The sequence below is a fragment of the Trachymyrmex septentrionalis genome, unplaced genomic scaffold (genome assembly GCF_001594115.1).
Source record: "Trachymyrmex septentrionalis isolate Tsep2-gDNA-1 unplaced genomic scaffold, Tsep1.0 scaffold66, whole genome shotgun sequence".
Lineage (NCBI taxonomy): Eukaryota > Metazoa > Arthropoda > Insecta > Hymenoptera > Formicidae > Trachymyrmex > Trachymyrmex septentrionalis.
This window is the reverse complement of record NW_017305843.1, coordinates 1,357,464-1,378,712: the sequence shown is the minus strand read 5'-3', so window position 1 is coordinate 1,378,712 and position 21,249 is coordinate 1,357,464. Positions and strand designations below refer to the sequence as shown.

The 21,249-nt window shown below is 30.7% G+C and overlaps 1 protein-coding gene and 1 long non-coding RNA gene across 2 annotated transcripts in view; both read right to left on the bottom strand.

Moving 5' to 3' along the window:
- Nucleotides 1-822: 822 nt before the first annotated feature.
- On the bottom strand, nucleotides 823-16,114 carry LOC108753201 (CD109 antigen-like). Its single transcript, XM_018494591.1, has 28 exons — nucleotides 15,904-16,114; nucleotides 12,430-12,502; nucleotides 11,967-12,159; nucleotides 11,592-11,816; nucleotides 11,200-11,450; nucleotides 10,787-10,945; nucleotides 10,389-10,560; nucleotides 10,096-10,287; nucleotides 9,923-10,024; nucleotides 9,695-9,828; nucleotides 9,041-9,161; nucleotides 8,798-8,941; nucleotides 8,579-8,698; nucleotides 8,441-8,495; nucleotides 6,046-6,265; nucleotides 5,077-5,194; nucleotides 4,422-4,608; nucleotides 4,117-4,277; nucleotides 3,904-4,042; nucleotides 3,534-3,652; nucleotides 3,321-3,460; nucleotides 2,998-3,217; nucleotides 2,465-2,842; nucleotides 2,212-2,370; nucleotides 1,958-2,133; nucleotides 1,441-1,612; nucleotides 1,188-1,290; nucleotides 823-1,028 (listed from the first exon to the last, which is right to left on the bottom strand). The coding sequence occupies exons 2-28, from the start codon at nucleotides 12,486-12,488 to the stop codon at nucleotides 823-825; spliced, it is 4,425 nt and encodes a 1,474-aa protein (XP_018350093.1). The 5' UTR covers nucleotides 12,489-12,502; nucleotides 15,904-16,114.
- Nucleotides 16,115-19,292: 3,178 nt separating this feature from the next.
- Nucleotides 19,293-21,249, bottom strand: part of LOC108753178 — a 13,013-nt gene continuing 11,056 nt past the window's right edge. Inside the window, exon 4 of the long non-coding RNA XR_001939605.1 lies at nucleotides 19,293-19,303. This is a non-coding gene — a long non-coding RNA (uncharacterized LOC108753178). The remainder of the gene's footprint in view (nucleotides 19,304-21,249) is intronic.

Genomic DNA, 21,249 nt, shown 5'->3' with positions numbered 1-21,249 from the left:
GGGCAAGAAAAGGATGACCTTGGTTGAGAAGATGTTCTTAAGATCAGATCAAGGTTATCTAAAATTTCTGAAATTAAAACCCATTTTTTTATTTTATATTTATGTAACTGACTTTAAAATCTTTCCAAAACACTATAATAAAGTTTTTTTTCATTAAGTAGTTTACAAGTTACGGGACTTGAAGTCAACGTTGGGAGCGTCCACGTTAATATTTATTAGTCTATAGTATTTGGCTATTAATAGCGATGGCTTGTCCTAACTTATTATGGGAACACTAGGCCACACTCAACCAAGGTCACCATCTTCTTTTCCCCTAATAACTGAACATCTTTTGTTTAAAATATTTTTCCGTATCTTTTATATTTTTTAAGACACTTCAAAGCGTCGATTAAAATGACATCCTGTATATACGTATATATTGATAATTTTTTAAATAAATTCCTACCATTTTTTCATTCCTATCTCTCCACATCTCTCTCATTCTCTCTTTTCTTTCCATAATATAAAAGTGAACGTAAAACGAAACATCTCATACAAATACTTGTGTATCAGAAAGACTTATAGTACAAGAAAAGTAATATCTGCTAATTAATAACAAGAAACATTAAGTTTTATTATAAACTTAATATTATTACTAATTAAATCTTATATATGTTAGTTTGATTTGGACATTTCATATAAAGTTTGTAATCTTATACTCTGTATAACAAGTACATATACTTTGGTCGCAACTTATACAGTTTCTACGTTATTTTGTTAGATTTAAAGTTTATAATATAATTATATATATAAATGAAATAATTATTCTTTATAACAATATAATTACAAGTACTTATGAAGCAAATAATAAAACGAGAAGAACATAAATTGTAAATATACAGAAGCGTAAATGTGAGACGCAGCGGACGGTGTAGCGTTATCCTTTCGTTTACCAGGTTTTGAAACGCATATATCTTCGCAATCTTCATCTTCGCATAGATCACACAAAGTTGTCTTTTTAGGCTCGTAAAATGCTCTTGCCCTCCTCGCTGCATGGAAATAGCAAAAAGATACATTTTTAGAAATATCTTATAGGCCGTGTTATACACGCACACGCACATGTATTACCATCTTAGAATATTCTATCCTTTCCTTTTTTTATATCTTTTAAATCAAATTTATCTATAAAATATTTTTATTATACTTACAAGAATCATAATAGTCGTATACAGAAACGGGAACTGGTTTTTGCTTAGCTACTTTATGCGTCCTAAATGCCGACACAGTTGGACAATATTCTTGTTTTATCATCTATATAATAATAATAATAATAATAATAATTTTTTTCTTTATTTTTTTTATATATTGTATTTTTTTATCAAATTTTTTTGATAACTATTTAAATAAGTTATACATTCGGTTTGGTTATTATTTATGAGTTGTGATACATATATACTTTACCTTGTCAAAATATAAAATCACCATTGTATCACCATTTCTAGTTTCAACACGTTTTACATGTGATGACATTTCTAAACTCGGTAATGAATCTCTGTCCACTGTAAAGCCAGAAGGTAGGCTTACTTCCATGACGGCCATATTACTTTCGTTTGCTTCTTCAGTTGGAACAAATCTGTCAATAAATAATAATTTGATTAATTAATTTTTGATACAATAGAATCATATAATGTATAATACTGATAATTATACTAATGTATAATATTGCTAGGAACTAAATTATTTCATATTTATTTTTTTACTTTTTGAGAAATTAAACTATATATATATATTTCATATATACAATACATATATACATTTCTTTTTGCCAAGTTAAAAGAATAACTTTAAATATTGTTTCTCTTATAATATAATTACATTTGAATAATATAACTTTAAAAAATATTGATTCTTCAATTATCAATATGATTAAAAATTGTTAAACTTAAATAATATTATAAATACAATAACGAAAACATACCCTGAACATATCGAAAGTTGTAAATGATTAGCATTGGAATTTTTATCTACTTGAGGATCCAATGTAAACAATGGAAATGCTCCAGTAACATTCAAATTATATTCATAGGAAACTTGCACTAGTACAAAACCTTTACCCTTTGCTGTTATATTAACATACCGTGTTTTCGTAGGTAGCTGCAAGAAATGCAAAAATATTATAATATTTTACTGTAATCACATATAATATACATGAAACAATTCATTTAAACTTACCATCTTCTTTTGAAGTATTATAGAATTATCGCTACGTATGTTCATGTAGCCTCCTTGACCTTCTCCCTCGCCATATTTATACGTGATTTCAACTGAACTCGTGTCCTTTGACAATTTTTCAGCAAGCTTCGCCAATGCTTGAAGTCCGATTACAGTATCCTAAATTATTTCACGCATAAGTAATTTTTAATTAAATTTTATCTCTTCTACACATATTTGAAATAATAATTTTATACTTGGAATAATTACTTACTTGCGTCGATGCAAAACCACCTTCTGTATTTCTTTGTTTGACGAGCCATTTCATTACGGGAATTGCATCTGTGACCAGATTACGTTTAAGATACGAGAGTAAAGCGTACGATGTCATTTCGACATCGACAGAACGCGGTAAAGAATAGTGTGGATTTTTATTGTCTTTTGGAATGGGCTTGCTCCACCATTTAAGGTCTTGGTTCGTCACAGCTTTCGATTCTAAGAAGTTAAATGCCGATGTTTCGTATGGATGCTTTGCCAAATTTAAGGCGTAGGCACATAGACTCAATGCATATGTATCGTTTAGTCCTTCCATATTACGAACGATGTAGTCAACAGCCTTGTTTATCGTATTACGATATTTTCCCACAGATTCCTATACCGACATATTGAACTTTAATAATTGTGCGACATGAAAAATGCATTTTTTATTTCACGTTTTTACTTTTAAGCATAAAGATTTAACATTCCCAATAAACAATTATATTTATTTAAATATTATTAAATGAAATAAAAAGATATTGCTCTTACCTCGTTTTCTAGGAAAGCAATAAGCGTATATGCCGTTAAAGCAAGTCCTTTGGCAGCTCCACCCTGCATATCACGGTGGCTAACTTTTCCCACTTCGGGGAAAGAGCCGTTTGATGCTTGATTGTTGGACAACCACTGCAAAGCCTCAGTTATGATTCTATCCTCGACCGCAATGTATTCCGCCGCTTGTTTAAAAGATTTCGCTACGAAGGCTGTAAGCCTAGTGGACAAATTAATTTTATATCATATGACTTAAATGACTATCTTGATCTTGAAATAATTCTTAAATAACGTTATGTTATTAGCAATCTTGTTGGGCGTACCATGTACTCCCGCTAGGATCCGACATACCAAACGCGCTAAATGAACCATCAGTATGTCTATAAGTTAATTCTTGCTGGTAGCCAATGTCCAGATATTTTAGCGCTTTGCTTTGCACGGCTTGTGTTAATTGATTTGTATTCTGAAAAATGTTTTTCTATGTATAAATTATATTTTAACGTGTGTCATACAGCAGAAAAGAGTGCTATTGATACCTTGAGATAATTTAAAACAACGATATTTGGTACAAAGTTGAGCATATTTTGTTCGCCGCATCCAAATGGCATTCTTATTAAATTTGCCAAGTTCTGGATACTGGGGCCCAAGACATCACCTGTAGAATATACAATTAATAAAGAAGGGATATTTTTCAAGATATTTTATGCAAAATAATAAGTTTTCACAAGTATTGCACATAAATTATCATATAATTATATATATGTACATCATGCAGAAAAACTCATTGATTAACATTCATTATGGCTTATCAAAGTTTAGAAGAGTTTGAACAGGGGAATATAATATATTAGATAAAATCCTTTTAAATTGGATGAAATATATATGTAATTTGAGTAATATTATTACCAACTGCAGATATTTGTACAATCTCCGATCCTGGTACTGCATTATTAGGTATGTCGATGGTGACATTTGCACTCGCCTGTTCAGCATTTCTCAAATCCAAAAGTACCGCTTTGTTCTTGTATTGTGTTTCTCCCTCAGCCTTAAAACAGAACAATGTTTATGCTTATTGTCGAGTAATTGTACAAGCAAAAAAATAAGAATGAGAATCATTACATTGACAAGCAATTTATGTTCAACACTGTCGCCAGCCAAAACGCTGTTAGCAGTTGCTTTTATATTAATGTATCCTAGTTCTCTTGGAATAATCATGAACGACACACTCGAGCCAGAATTAGCTTTCACGTCAACTTTCTTCCTGCGGTATAATTCTAATTCTGAAAAATTATAATATCAATTTAATCCTATAAAACTTATCGTAATTAGATGATCATAGTTATAAAATGTATACGTTACAAACTACCAGACGACTATTATTACTATCTTATCTCTTTGGAATTGAATGACGTTATATTACTTACTTGGTACATCGTGGACTTCGTTAGAAACTTCCGCAAAATCAAATTGTCCATCGTTTGTCAACAGAACTTCGGCTGTCAAGTCTTTATTCATATAATTGAATACCACAATTTGTATGCTTACAATTTCTCCTCGAATTACCGAATATGGCAAATCCACCGATATGAAGAACGGTTTGAACACTTTCAACTAATAAACAAATAATAAATAATATATTAATATAATAGTTTCATAATAATTATGAGAACTTTTATTCAGAGCACCTCTCTGTTTTGCTATAATATGCGCTCAGAATTTTAGTATATTTATGTATATTTTATATAATACGTACATAAATATATATAAAAAAAATAATCGTTACATATACTATAATCTAACGTTGTGATAATTATTGTAGATTAAAACAAAAAAGATTGGTAGAAAATTAATAAAACTTTGACAGAAATGAATTTGCGAGGAAATGAATCAAATAATTAATATAAAACTTATGCTCGGAAAAAATTTTGAGCAAATATCATTTATCTTATAATAAATTAAATTATTAAATTTACTTTATTACTAAAAAATTTTATCAAATACTAATTTTTTCGCTATAAAATTAATCTCCAAACTTTCTATGTATAGATTATATAAATACGTGTATGTATCTATAACAACCTTTCTGGGTTCCTCTATGAGACCTAATCCATGTGCGTCATTGACAGAAAATGCAGTCAGTACCCATGATGTGATAGAATGCGGTACTTCGCGTCGTAATTCCGTTTTTCCATTATATCTGCAAGAATACATATACTTAATATGTTTTCATAATCGTGAGTATAAGATGAAGTATTTAGAAGTATGTAGGTATCCTGTATCTTGTGTGCTATCGTTTAGATAATAAATAAACTGAAACATAGATATGATGAATTTCAAAAAGTAATAATGTTTCGAATAGCGATAAAAGAGATTGCAGCTTTCTAATGAAATAAATGTACACGATACAAGCAAGTTGATGTAACATGAAAAAAGTGTTAAGGTCGTACGTTCGTATCCTTCACCTTTACAAATGCGGAAAGACACGTTTAAATAAATAATGTTTTAGTAAACACCAACTAATAGTAACATCGATGTTATAATTTCATATTCAAGAATATAAATATAATATATCTGTTATATAACATATGTGTTGCATAACAGTTAAATTATAACATGAATGTTGTTAATTGATGTTTACTTAACTAGGGTATAAATAGTGAACAGTGTTACGAATAAAAATCGATCATTCCTCCGTGAATAGCATGACGCAAGACATCGATTTCCAAGAACTGAGATATGCATGATACGTAGAACAAGCTTTTGTAACGCAACTTACATTCTTGAGAAAATATGAGATCGCACCTTTACCTTGATCAACTTTCACGTAACTGTACAATACGGTATGCACGTTATTTACAGATATACAGGGTGTCACTGAAATACTTACAGAGGCAAATTCTGCCGGTAACAGAAGCAATTTTACTCTTTGAAACAATTCATTTCTTTTTTTGTTTCAATTTACGTACACCTTGCATATATACCGCATATACATAGACGTGCATAAACACACTAAAAGTATACAAAGTATACAAGATACGAAATAAATACCCTGAAGAGAAGTTTGTGAAAAGCCAGGTGTTTAAGATGTCATGCATTAGGAATACACGGGGCTTATTCCAGACAGGGGGTGGGATGCGAGAGAAGGCGTAAGGACCTGCCAGCGGTGGTCTTGTCGCTAATCTGTGCGTGACAGGTGGACCAAGGTCTGGTCGAAGCGTGGACACCCCATGAGGCGACCCCGTTATTCTACCTTCCAAAATTTCTGGTCCTGCAATCCAATTCTGCATATTGTATTACACCAACCCAGATCCTCAATCGAAATAAGAACTAAGTACGATTGATATATCCTAATGATATTATTTCTCTGATTCTTGATAGAGTATAATTACCTTCAGAAAATGCTTCAGATCTACTCTATCTTTTTTAATCGCAGAAAGAATTTATTTAGTTTTGAGATAAATTCTTCATTAATGTAAGTTTGAAAAAATTGTTTAACATTTAATTGTTTTTATAATAAATTTTTAACATTTAATTTGTATCTTAAAGAAATCAGAAATACTGATTTGTGTCTCAAGTTCACAATTTGTTTAATAAAATTTAAAACTGAATTAAAAGAAGAAATTTCATTATTCAATTTAAAATTTATTCATATTTAAAATTTAATTATCGATAATTTTTTTATTCTGTTTATTAATTCAGCACTTATGATATTGACAAATCAGAGAAAATTTTTCTGATTTTCAGTAATGGCAGTTCTGAAACATTCTTTTTTTATATAGTGAATATTATTAAGACATTGCAGAAATTTTCTCGGAAACTTAATTCTCTACAAAAAAATAATGAACGTAAAATTATTTTATTTCAATGAAACATTGATACATTTTATTCCAACTCTGTATCTACTGCATTATATCAGATTTTTTAGCATCTATCTCTGAAAGTTTTTTACAATTTCAAATAAGAAATAAGCTTTTGAATATGTATTAATATTTATATTGTTTTTATATAAATATTAGTATCATATTTAAAAATAACGCGTAAACTCTAAGACCATAAAATTATATCCTGAAAATTAAAACTTATTTATGTGAAATGAATAATAATTAGAAATATATAATATCCGCGTATAATAATATTAAAGATTATAGACAAGTATACTAAGTCTAAACTTTAGTTTGTATCCAAAATAAGTATTTACATATATGTATATTCAAGGCACAATATAATATCTAAATTTACATATATTAAATAATATTTAAATAAAATATTTAGAATATAGATATATACAGAGCGTTCTTCAGTTAGCAAAAATTAACACTGAGATGTGAAAAGATCCTGAAAAATTGAAGATTTTTTCCTCCACCAAGTTATCTAGCCATTTACCACCGTAACAATTTCGATGCGTAACTTTAATGCGAAGCGTTTTAATTTGCATTATTTTTTGTTGTACAAATTCTATTATATGTGTTAATATTTTAATGTAATATGCGAGTGTAGATCGATATATCGATTTTTACACTATAATTATTGGTCTAAAGGAAAAATTATAAAATAATAGCCTGAACACGCATCAAAGAGATGCTACGAAACAGCAAGGAATGATTTTTGTTATGCAACTAATGGTGAATTCGATCACTCGCACTATGCTGGATCAGTGCATATTAAAAGCTACTTTATACCAAATATCTCAATGCAGTGATACAATATAATCAACTTTGATAGTAAAATGATACATATATATTTTGTTAAATAACAATATTATTAGTAAATAGTTAATCGTTTAAAATATTTATATACTTTTACATTTAATTTTGCTAATTTCAGGCAGCATATTTTTTATAGCAACTTTTTTAGTATGATCTAGCATAGTGCAAGTAACTGAATTTGCTATAAATATGTATACTCAAATGAATAATTAACTGTCTACAAAATTTACAATATAAATATGTGTAAAATGATAGTGTATGCATGATAATTTATTACGTCATTGGCATTACCCAGCTTCAAGCGTTTGCCAAAGCCAAGTTTCAGGGAAATTCTTGCGAACTTTGACCTTCTCGGGCGGTAATGCAGCAGCCGGGCCTGAGAATCCCCCAGCGGATGCAAACATCACGTCTTCGATACTATTTCTGTAGTATACTACACACATATAAGCTTGGTTAAAAAATATATAATCTAATCTCACTGAGATCAGCTCAACGGTCGATCCTGATTAAAGAATCAATCAAGAACTAGGATGTTATTCTCATGCTATATATTATGAGTAAGTTGGAATATGATTGTGTCACGCATATTCTACAAAATATTTTTTAATTTAGAAATATTTATATTTAATGAATGTTATATATGTTTTAAGTGCGCATTATGTTTTTAAGTGCGCGCGTTAGTCTTTCACTAAATATACACATTGTGCTATCTTAAATTTTTGTATTTCGATACTTACGTATAGGGAAATTCTCGTGGACGTATCCATTTGTGAGGATTATCACACCAGTTTTCTGTTACAAACATTTGTTATTTTAATCTGATTATCAGATTAACAATTAAGAAGATAATATAAGTATATCGTGGAATATTTTACTTGAAACACGTCGTCTGCTGTTCCTGAGCCAGGCCTCCAAAGAGGGCGGCCGAAGAATCCATCTGCGTGTGGTGATGCTTCTGCTTTATCGTACGTCTGCAGCTCCTTGTATACTTGATCCTACATGTAATTAATGAATGCTATCAAAATAAAGTATACGTGAAATCACGCATACAGAAATTTACAAATTTATATGTATATGTATAACGTACTACGTACATAAGAAATATCATTTCCAGATTTTAGCAAGAGAGATCTCTGATCAATGCCTAGTAATCCAATAAAAGAGTTTGGTTTCGCAGATATCATAAGATTAACGTTTTCTCCAGGCATAACTTCACCAGGTGCTATTTTAATATCAACCTATATATACAATAATATATATACAAATTGTGATATTATCTATCTATTCTCTATTCTTTAATATATAGTACAACTTAGACATTTTAAATAATAACTCACATGATTTTGAAGTACTCCTGTAAGTTCAACGTCTAACGAATCCGCTAGTACTTCTCCATCTGTCCGTACGTAGTATACAATTACATGCGCGATAGGTGCCATGACATATGTTGCTAAAAATCTGGAACGTATTTTTTAATCGTATAAAATATTAATTTTAAACTGAAACTCAGTCAGGATTTCAACAACTTGTATGATCAGGCTATTAAATTTCAAAATTGTAAATCTTTTCTGTGACTCGAAAGATCCGAATCAACTTAAGATTCGACTATCGGAAAATTCCGAGTGACTTTTCTAAAAACTTCCTCAAAGGTGACTATACGGCCAATAATATTAATCAGTAATATTGAGTATGTATCAATATTTTATGATCTTAAGATCAGTATTATTGACAATGTTTTACTTAGTTTTACGTACATTATCTATTGCGCTGTGACATACTGTGGTATGGATCCTAATAAAGCGATACTGATGCTCGAGAATCCAAATCATCGTTAATATTCTACGTCAATCCATCAACATTAACCATACACGATCAGTAATAGTGTTAAATATTGCCAGTATTTGTTAATATTATTTAATAATATTTCGGTATTATTTATCGCGTAGAGTCACCTTTACACATACACACACACACACACACATCATACTTACTTGAATGATGTCGTGTATTTGTCCTGCACGTAGATTGATCCTGCATCTAAAATGTCACCGCGACCAAGTATCTCATAACTTATGTATTTCAATGGAGCGGTAGAATTCACTTCGATTTCAACATAACTGTTCACCTTGCAGATTAAATTGTGAGAATATTAACCGAATTATAACCGAAGAATTATAACCGAAGAATTTAAACGTAATAATAATAATTGCAAAATATACCATTGGCTTTTCCGTTTTTAGAATTGCTTGCACATATTCGTTGCTTACGGACATAGCTTGACTAGTTGAAGGGAACCACTCGTGGAGATTTAAATATTGTGCCTGCGTACATATACAAACAATTAAATATTGTATATTTGTCGACTGCAAGGAGATTTGATTAATAATTTTACCTCTATATTTAGAGGAAAAGAGATATTATCCTTTGATTTAGGCGGATAAAAATCTAGTTGTATCATGCCATGCTCATCTAATTTTTTTGTAAGATTCGAATATGCCGATTGATTATATGTGTATCCATATGCTATCAAGACATCGTTTTTGGTGTCTTGTACTGGCGATCCGTCGTGATACGTCAATTTTAGCTGCAAATGTATGTAATATAGTAAGTACATAATGTGTTGTATAGTATATTGAGTATATTCAAGTTTGCCTTTAAGTGTATAATAAGATAAGTTCGACTTACGAAAGCGGTATACTTTAGCCCGGGTTTGAAATAGTCCGATGTTCTTATTAATTCCATCGTATATTTGTGTTTATGTAGTGTTATCTGTGTCGAAGCATTTTGCCTTCTGGTAGTTAATTCTTCTTCTACCACCACGTCAATCATGATGGGTCGTTCATATTCATCAGTCAATCTAAAATAATGTATGCATGCGATATCGTATATATTAATTTATGTAATGTACAATTTTTCATAATTTAAGACTTATAATACTAAAAAAGTAAGTAAAATAAGTCTTGATAATTTTTTTTTGTATTTATTTTGTCTTTGTATTTTAAACAAAAAAATTTTTTAATCAAGAAAAAAATCCCAGAATACATTATGTAGATTTATAACCAATGCAATATTATTGGATTTACCTTAATTCGGATAATATATCGAAATCGACTGTAACTTTCCCGTTGATCGGTACCACTTTTCGCACTGGTTGTTGAAATATCGGTTGAATTACGCCAGAAAAAATGTCTGGGTAAGCCGTTATTGTAGCTTCACCTTTCACTGGTTTTCCATAAGTATACCTAAATTATGTTCACTTACAAATGAATATTTTCGGTCAAATGTGGCTTAAGTACATCAAATTATTAATTGTTGAATCTTTAAATAATGAATTAATTAATTTATGAGAAAGTTGAAAAATCATCTTCAAAATCTTTATCTTCATTCGGAACGTGGATCAAGTTTGTGCAGATTCATTAACAAAGGGAGTTTTCTGTAAACCTTTTCAAATTTAGGAAATTTGTCGCTCTTATTAATTGCTGGAATAGTCGCTTACTTTGCGTGAACAGTTGCTGTAATTTTTGATTCTTTGAATTGTACATGTTTCGGCGAATCGATTGTCACTTCGAAGTTCGGCAGAACGTATTCCGCAACTTCAAATTCCTTTTCAAATGTTTGATCGCCGACATTAGCGACAAGCTTCCATTTTCCTAATACTGGTGATTGCGATAATTCTAATTCGCTGCCGAAAATACCATGAGTCACTGGTGGCCGATTCCATTGTTTGACACGATTACCATCGCCGTCCTGCAGCAAATTTTTAAAAAAATATTTATTATCAACAAAATCTTAAAAAAAAAATTATTTTCACAAGCATCAAAACTTATGACATGTACAAGGAGTTTTACGATATTACTGTGAAAGATAGATATACATGTATATACTTACGATGACATATACGTCTGATGGTCTCATAACACTCGGTCTCAGTCTCGAATCTAGTATTATACAACGAAACATAACTTTGTGACCAGGTTTATAAATCGCCCGGTCGGTCTGGATGAAGACTGAGTAACTTTTATGTACATACTCGATATCCTTCGATTTATAAAAATCAATACCGGACAGACCGCGTGCTGTAAGTTTGTATTTTCCTGGTGTAGTTTCTCCAATCTAACATTGTAAGTAAAATCAATTAATACAAACTGTTAAATTATGAGTTAAGTTATTGATAGTTATTATTTTTATCAATTTTAAATAAGCAAGCTTATGCAGATTATTACAAATATGGACTTATACGGACTATTACAAATTTATACGTACGTCTAGTCGTAAAATATGAGTAGAATAAGGTTCAACGACTATGGTCCGAGAAATGTTAAATATTTTTCCTGTATCAAGTTCGCCAGTCAGTTCAACGTATATCGTTGATGGCGTTGATACGCCGGTAACACTTGCCGCTACATGATATTCCGAATCAGGACGTACCACTTTTGGCGCAATAATAGTGTAATATCTTAAAGGAGAATAAGAATTTTCCTTGTTTCAACTTTTCCATTCTATTCTCTTCAAACTTATTAAAAAAACTGTATCTATATACTGTTAGTATTGTTAACATTATCCCACGTTACAATAAAATCAAATATGCTAGGTTTTCACACAGTTAGTAATGAAAACACGGTTTATTATTATGAAGCATCATATGATTTTGATAAATCATTTTGAATAAAAGTCACGAATATACTTGACATCGTAATATCTGATTAATATATGTATTTGTACTTACGGTTCTGCGGCTACATTTGAGATTATTCCCGATAGCAATAGAATACCTAGCCATTCCATGTTCTAAGAAAGACCTGCAATGAAGAAAAGCAGGTTGTATTTATGATTTATTAAGTATATGATTATGAGAGAATGCACAATTATCTAATTAAAAAAAACACCTAAAAGGTGTTGATATTTTGGAAAATCAATATGTCTTTTTATATTTATACAGAATAATATCAATTCACAAAACTATAATTTGAACGTATATCCCAACTTCATTTTTGATGATTAAACTTTTTAAAATATCTCTTAAAGATACCTCTATATAATTTATAAGAATATAAATAATGAACAATTTGTGCGTGTTTCACAGAATTATCTTTCAAGATTTTGCAATAACAACGATAATCAATCATATTTTTTTCTATGAAGATATTACGGGTGAAATCTCGGAAGGCAGTAAAATAGACGCAAACAAATACAAAAGTCAAGAATGTTAAACATTATGAATAATTAGCTGTTATTATGTACGTAAGTGACAATGTACACCGTGCGCACAAAACTGCCTGTAATTATGTCGCCGAGTAGTTTCCCTCTTTTGCGAAAGCTTAGTTCGTCACAATACCGGTTTTTCCGGGAGTCCATTATGTATATCCGTCATCGTTAATTTTGAAGTTACAATCCGAATAGTGAGTAATTACTGGCTGAGAGAAAATCAAAAGACGATAGAGATAAATACTGTGACCGATTATTCCTTGAATTACTAGAGTCTCGACATATCCGTGTCAGTTTATGACGTCAAAGGGACTGAGGGAAAGAGAAAGGTAAAAGTTGGGGAATTCCGGCGCACACGAAAATATTTGTTGCACGTCATCATTAAATTCCGTATGTTACGTAACAACTCGTCTCAACAAAATGGTATTCAAAAATGTCAAAGTATTATATTCATAAAATTTACAAATTTACATTATGTATATATATATATATATATATATATATATATATGTATTTCGCTAAAAAAAAATACAATAATTAAATGTCATATTAATGTGAATGTAAAAATTTTTTATTTTAGAAACTCTATTGTACCGAATACAGAAACGTGCACTAAGCAATAATAATGCAATATGCAATAATGCAATATGCTTTGTTTAAACTTTAAACAAAGATAAACAAAGATAAAAATATAAATTTGCTGTCGTGTATATTCCGATGACGTAAAAATGTAGCGCTTTCTTTTATAATTGTAGCCATGAAACGCAAAACAACTTCTTATCTATCTATTTTTTATTCAATGACTATCAATATACATAATATTCAATATACATAAGATGCTTAATTCAATATTATTTTTTATGATTTAGAAATATCTGTTGACAATACGATACTTTCTTAGCTTTTCGCATTATCTAAGCATAAAGTCATTAAATAACTGTTATATTTACTTATTAAATTATTAACGGTATAAAAGATAATTATCTATTATTATTTTATTATCTTTCAATAACGCCAATAAAAGAGGTTATTATTATTTTATTATCTCTCAATAACGTCAATAAAGGAGGGTAGAAATTTTCGAGGATTTTGCTACCGCTCGGGGATCGTTTTAGTTATATGTTTTTCTTATATATTTTTCCACTCCAAGCTTTGCGCATCGTACGATATCGAGGTGACAAATGTTATAATGAGAAATATAATCTAATTAACGTTTTGCGGTGCAATATTATTCGCATTTGAACCAATTTGGAATTAATTTCATAAATAAATTGTTGAAACTGGTAGTGATTTCATAACGATGCGAATAAAGATTTTTTTCATTTCATTTTGATATACCAATTTTTCTTTAGTCTGGCGTTATTATAATAATCATATTTATATGAAGAAAAATACATAAGAAAACATAGAAATAAAACGATCCCCTGAGCAGTAGCGAAATCCTTAAAAATTTCTACCCTCCTTTAATAAGTAAAAGTAATAGTCATTTAAGTAATTTAATAAGTTTACGAATTTCATAAATAAATTGTTAATTTGCGAGTTAATAATTTTAATTTACGCAAAAAAAAAAGAAAAGAAAAAGAATTCAATGGATCAATATAGTTTTAATTTTATATCTTTAATTACGTTTCTATTTAAGCTTTGCATATCATATTTTTATTATCGTCTAATCAATATTACTTCGACCTTCGAGACGATGTGAAGTTTATGTCGATTAAATATAATTGAAAACCCAAAAAATATAGCTAATTACGTCTTCATTTTTATTTCGCAAAAAAGCAGCAATATTAAATACCGACAAATATTAACTGCATTCAGTAATGTTGAGAGTCGTCTCGTAATATTAGTAGGACTTAATTGCATATGACACCTTTGCACCGTTGCGCTTTTATGAAGAAACAAGATATACGTATATAGTCATAGGTATTTTTAATTGTAATTCTGCGAAATATTCTTAATCATATTTATCGCGTCGAAAATGTGGAATATATTATGCATGTACATCATTAAAATAAATTATTTTTTATAATCGGCGCACAATTTGCTTGCACTGAAAAATGTAAAGATGATACAAAAATATTATTAGGCATTAAATTCTGCTTTGACTGAATATGACCTACTTCGCTTATTTTGTTGTTAAATTAATTTAGAAATATGTATTAACAATTTTATTATTTTTAATGTTTTATTTTTTGTAATATTTTATAATATTAATTGTAAGTAAAATAAATATAGTATATATTACCATAAAAAAAGGCTAAGTAAAAAAAAATAGTAAAAAGCTTATTAAAAGACTTTTTATTAATGTTGAAGACAAATAACAAAAATCATATTCTTCAACAGGTCCAAAGAACGTTAATTTTTATTTGACATTTAGTTTCGAAGATATAAAACTAAAAGTATAAAGCTACTTGCTATAAATTTTTATTTCCCTCGAGAGTTTTGTTAAGAAAAAACCGATATCTCTCTCTCTCTCTCTCTCTCTCTCTCTCTCTCTCTTTCAAATTAATCAAAGAATCTGTCGTTAAAACAATGCGCGGGAAGTGGGACATTCCATATATGATAATAAAGGGAAATTCTCAGTACGAAAGTACATTCATATTAGGCTATTCTACTTTCCATTGGTTTACTCCGTAAATTGGGAAACCGGGAATTTCAACTCAACGATCTGTCGATTCTGTCGATTAAATTCAGCTACCGCCAGCGTATAGTTAGGTTCGTAAATTACTGGCCGCAACGAAAGTATAGCAAGCGACTCGTCGCTACGACTTTGGAACTTTCACCGACTCAAGAGATTCAGGACAATCACTGAAGAAAGAAAAAAGAAAAGAAAACGATGGATGGTCCTATCTCGGGACCAATTGAGCGAATTGTACGGCTGTGATTCTGTGTTATCACCAAGATCACTCCGAAGAAAAAAAGGGAAGATTTCTACCGCGAGGACAGGTAAAGGAGGTCGCGTCATCGCACAAAATAATTTGTCTTGGTGACTCACCTGGCCAGAAACGGAAGCGGATAAATTTCCTCCGCACTGCACCAAGAAAAATCGCCAAATCAAACGATCGTTAGTCGGAAGATCACCGTAGACGGTCGTCAGCGTTATGCGTCTCTCCGTAGTACGCGCGGGAGGTAAACGCGGTAGGAAATGCCAAATCAGTGAACCGCAGAGCTGGACTAGTTGGAAAGTATCCGCACTTGCTAACGGCCCAACGGTTAAGCAAGTACTGACGGCAGTGACGGCCACTACCAATCATGGCTGCAAGAAACCGGGCAGCGTAGATTTCCCTTCCGCCTCCACTACGTCTCCGCCGCGCCGGGCCACGATGATCTTTACCGTTAGATCAAAATTACGCGATAATGCATCGACTAGATGCATAGCACGAAGCTATCATCTCGTGGGAATCCCGCTTAGAAATACGTATATTTAACGTGTTTTTTTATTATTAATGTTCAGCTTCAATTAAGAGGATGTATAAGATAAAGTTTTTTGCATCATAAAGTTTGTACGCAAATGAAAATTTAATTATCTCATAAGAAAATATTCCGTAGAATCAATTTTGGGACTGAACATTTGTTTCAAATCTTTTTTTTTTTCTTGAACACAAATTATGTATGCTTATTATATAATTCATGCGTATATATTCGTCTTTTGACAAAATCAATACCAAAATTTTTTTATGAGTAACAGACGTTTTACATTGGAAAACACATTTTTACATAAATACTATTGACACGCTTTAAGAGTTTAATAATAATTGTTACGTTTCTGTTTTGCGTCACTATTTTAAGAATAAGGATCATCTTCGGTAACGAAGAGATCCAGTCCTATTGAAGTATAGCTTAAAATTCGAATAGCGGTGAAATTTTATTGAATGAACAGATATGAGTCATCTTAACGCATCCTAACGCCCGTGTCGCCGCGCAACGTAATCTTAATATCCTTGAGTAGGCAACATCAGGCAACATCTGTAGCTTGTGGTGACTTCAACGCGTGTCCCGGTTAGCAAGAGTAGACGAGGCCATCGTGTATGTAGGTCTACAAAGACATTTCGTATTCTTTTTGACGATCTTTGTCAATATAATGCACAGAAAGATTATTTGACATCATGATGTCACGTAGTTAGAAAAAGGTTGCTTAATTTTCTAATTAATTTTCTAAAGAGGTGACCAATGTTTTTATTTGCCATATTATTATAGAGGGTAATTATTTAGTATATAGGAAAACCAGTCCTAGTTACCTTATGTTATCGAGATTATGATCCTGAATAAGCTTCAGAAGTTTTTAGCCGTTGCTCGTCAATTATTGAAGTTATTAACACTCAAATTGATTATTCTTTCTGATATTTTGAATAATAGAGAAGGTGGTATATGGATAGTGTAGATATCATTGTGTTCATTGTTCCCTTCAATATTTTCACTATTAGATGACAAATTTTAATGATTACTTATATAATCATTTGTTAGCTCGCCATTACATAATCATGTGTGTGTGTGTGTGTGTGTGTTGTAAATATGCCAATACACAATAACCAGCATTTTTTATAACACATTTTTACTTTCAAATATATTGAAACGTTTGTAAAATAATGTTATCATTTAATTACACGTTCCTCATTTTTCTTAAGAAGGTCGAATTTAAAAGAGCAGAAAAATTGATTTTTTTTTATTGCATTTTTGGAAAGTCGACTTAAAAATATATTGCCAAAATAATTCATAGAAATACGTAGAATAACGGAGTTATTCACGGTTTACTGAAATGGTACAAAGGTAAAAATTAGACGTGTTTGAGTTTCGATCCGTCGCGGCGCCGTATGTCGCGGCTGTTACTTCTTTGAACAAAGAAACATTTCATAAAATTTCATGAAGAAAACCGTTTTATGGTCCAGATGCCGAATAAAAAAATTTATTGTAAGTGCTAAAAAAACAGAAATATTCTAACTCAAAACTTTAAACGCATTTTTCTTGAAACATGTTTCTTCCAATTTGTTGATATTGTAGAGAGAAAACGGCTCAACGCACTGATCTACGCTTTTTACACATTAATTACAACTATTTTCTCTATACGTAAACCTAAAAGAAATAATTAATTTTTTGAAACAATAATAGGTTTTTGACAATTTAATGGGAAAAATAATGATCAAAAAAAGAACTTTTTTTTTATAAAAGAATAATTTTAACAAATTGTGATTTTTTTTATAATTTTACCGTATACGTTCAACATCATTAATTACAAATCAATTTGATTTTTGTTTTCAGACGACTATCATATATATGTATAGTTGTGGCTATCAGCAATTTGACAAAACCTCATTAATTTAGATACGTTTGCCACCATTATTGTTGCCTCTTAGACATTTTAACACATTTTGGTTCATAAAAATTCATATTGTACAAAGTGTAAATAAAATATAGGTCCAAACCTAAAATTGATAGTTACAACCGTTTTTCCAAAAAAAATTCACAAAAATATCAATGATTATACGTTGATTTTTTGACCCTTTAAATCCGGCCCCTTAAACTTGAGCATGTACACGAATATATGTATATATATGTGTGTGTGTGTGTGTGTGTGTGTGTATTTGATTGTGTTCTTTATTTAATATTTTATTTGGCTATAAATACATTTCAAATTAAACAATAACATGACATTTTGCTAATATGGCTTCCTTACATACATATAATTACTGACGGTTTCTCTTTCTCTCTTTTTTTTTTAGATTTTTATATCAAAATAATTATTTATACATATATTGATTGGTTGTCTACAACTGTTAATTTATGTAATGGAAATGTAGTAGTTTTCTTATGACTCTCGAAATAATAAAATAATAAAATAATAAATGAAGGCAAATGAAAGTATACTACAGTTATTGTAGCGTAATTAAATAATACTGTTATTCAGTGCAGTATTTAATTGAATATATTTCTATACGAACGTTTCGGTTCTTTTTTCTGAGTCATCATCAGCGTTACAAAAATTCTTCAGAAATAAAGAACATCCTTTATGCATCAAAGGCAGCCACTATAGAATTAGATGATCCCAAGTGAGGTGCATGAATTTCTTTGTATATTTAATATAATTTTTTTCTGTAATGAATATGAAAAAGTACCAAATTATTGATGGATTATGCAATTTTGTAATAATAAGCAGCTTACCATTAGATAATGAGGGATATGATTACAAGAACAAGTAAATTATAAATTATAAGAATCTCGTCCATAAATTCGTGTAAACAAATGTTATAATTAGATATAAGTCATTTGTCAAAATAAAAGAAAATACAATTAGTTCAGACACGACAAAATTAAGACTGACAGTAATATGAAACGCGCTATAATAAGTGCGCTTAAATTACTGGACCTCAGTCTACTTGAATATATTTCTATTAAGAAACCTGAGAGAAGATATGACGACCCAAAATCTGTAACTGTAAAATGCTGCCGCGCACTACTGCCCTCTGACAAAGTGGATGTAAACTGTGTAGCAACGTTCGCTTTTCTTAGGGTACATCCATTTTTCAAAGCTGAAGATGATAAATCGATATTTGGTTCATATAATCATGCTATATGTAATTACATATGTAGCCAAATATCGATTTATCATCTCCAACCTTGAAAAATGGACGATGCACGACAGCATTTTGCGGTTACAGATTTTGGGCTGTCATGCCCTCTCTCAAGTTTCTCTGGTATAACATGAATACATGAATACACTGGCGATACTGTTGAAAAGTTGGATTGGTAATTATACAATTTAGGGTCCCCCACCTCAAAAATCAATAAAATTAGACTCATTCGACGTTTTTGCATGAAATGAAAGAATCTGGCAGAAAAAAAGTGTCGTGTAGAGAAAAAAGTGTCATATGAACGTAGCCGCCCCGAATCAATAAGCACTAATCTATACAGTCCACTGTATGAAACAAGCCCGTGGATTCTTTTAGAAATTATAACGTTTAAAAGGAGGGGAATCAGGATTAATCCGAAGGAGGGATACTCTGGAAAAACTCCTTCAAAGAAAAGGGCGTATGTCTGTAAAGAAGTTGCAAAAACGAAATCACACAAGATTCACTCTCAAGATCTTTATTCTTTGAACTCTCGTAACAAACTCTGTCTACTACAAAAGAATCACTATATGTCTCCTCTCTTCGACACCACTGTCATAATTCAACCAATCCCGTCAGGGTATTGGTGACGGGCCAATCGCAAGGCACGGCCAATGTTCGACGATGGCGTATTGATCGGAAAGCCACCAGTTATGAAGCGCGAAAATTAAATTTATATTTCACGATTAAAGGTGCTATTTTATATATTGTATTTGGTTGCTAGCAATTGCCTACCCCACTGGCTCGAGCTCCAAGTTGGGAGATATGGCCGTAGCACAAACACTTGCACAATGCAGAATGCCCGTGTTCAAAACGCGCTTACAACGATGTTAGTGCGCTAACATGCTGTATAAATTTATGTTATGCATATTGTAGAATTTTGGAGATAAAAGTGCGTTCTGAATATGGGCCATAATGCATAAAGAAATCAACCAATCGAAATTCTTCTTTTCCATGGAAAGATTTTGATTAGTTGTTTCGTTTGTGCACTATGCATTATTATGCAAGAGTCTGTGCTGCGGTCAATACGACCATATATTTATTTCAAGTACAAAAATTTTAAGGAATTTTGTAATGCAAACAAACCTTAATATCTATAAAACTCTACTTAAACACTATACAAGTAACTTTACAAACAAATTTACTATTTTTCAAACAAATTCACTACTTTACAAAGCAGAGGAAGGGGGATGAGAATTGCTTTGCGTAGAAAATTCTTACAGTAAGGAAGGGTATAAAATAGTTTTTAATATTGTATAAAACAGGAATAAATTGTTACTATTTTAAATCTTTTTTGTTGATAACTTTTTAACGAAGGACGGCTAAAACCTATTGGAGATTACTCAGGGTCATGACCTTGACAACATAGCAACGTCCACTTTTTAAAGCTGGAGATGATAAATTGATATTTGGTTTATACAATCGTGTTACATACAAGTATATATAAACCAAATATCGATTTATTATCTGCAGCCTAGAAAAGTGACGTTGCAATTCTATAATGACATGTCAACATCATCGCTATTGTTAAAATAGATTATCTGTAACGAAAAGTCATATTCTGTAATTCGATGAAAACTATAACTGTCGTTAAAAGTGTCGGTAAAATATTGAATTGTGTCGTTATGCTATCGTGGAATATGAGATTCCTCGATAAACACTAACAACATTATGTCGATGCTTTAAATCACAATTATGTACATGTATTAGTACAACGTATCTTTATTAGAAGTTTCAAA

Coding starts and splice junctions, on each gene's coding strand:
- LOC108753201 (XM_018494591.1), bottom strand. CDS start 12,488: ATGGAATGGCTAGGTATTCTATTGCTATCGGGAATAATCTCAAATGTA. Junction 4,609..5,076: donor TCATAGAGGAACCCAGAAAG/GTTGTTATAGAT, acceptor TTTGTTTATTAG/TTGAAAGTGTTCAAACCGTT. Junction 2,134..2,211: donor TAATACTTCAAAAGAAGATG/GTAAGTTTAAAT, acceptor CATTTCTTGCAG/CTACCTACGAAAACACGGTA.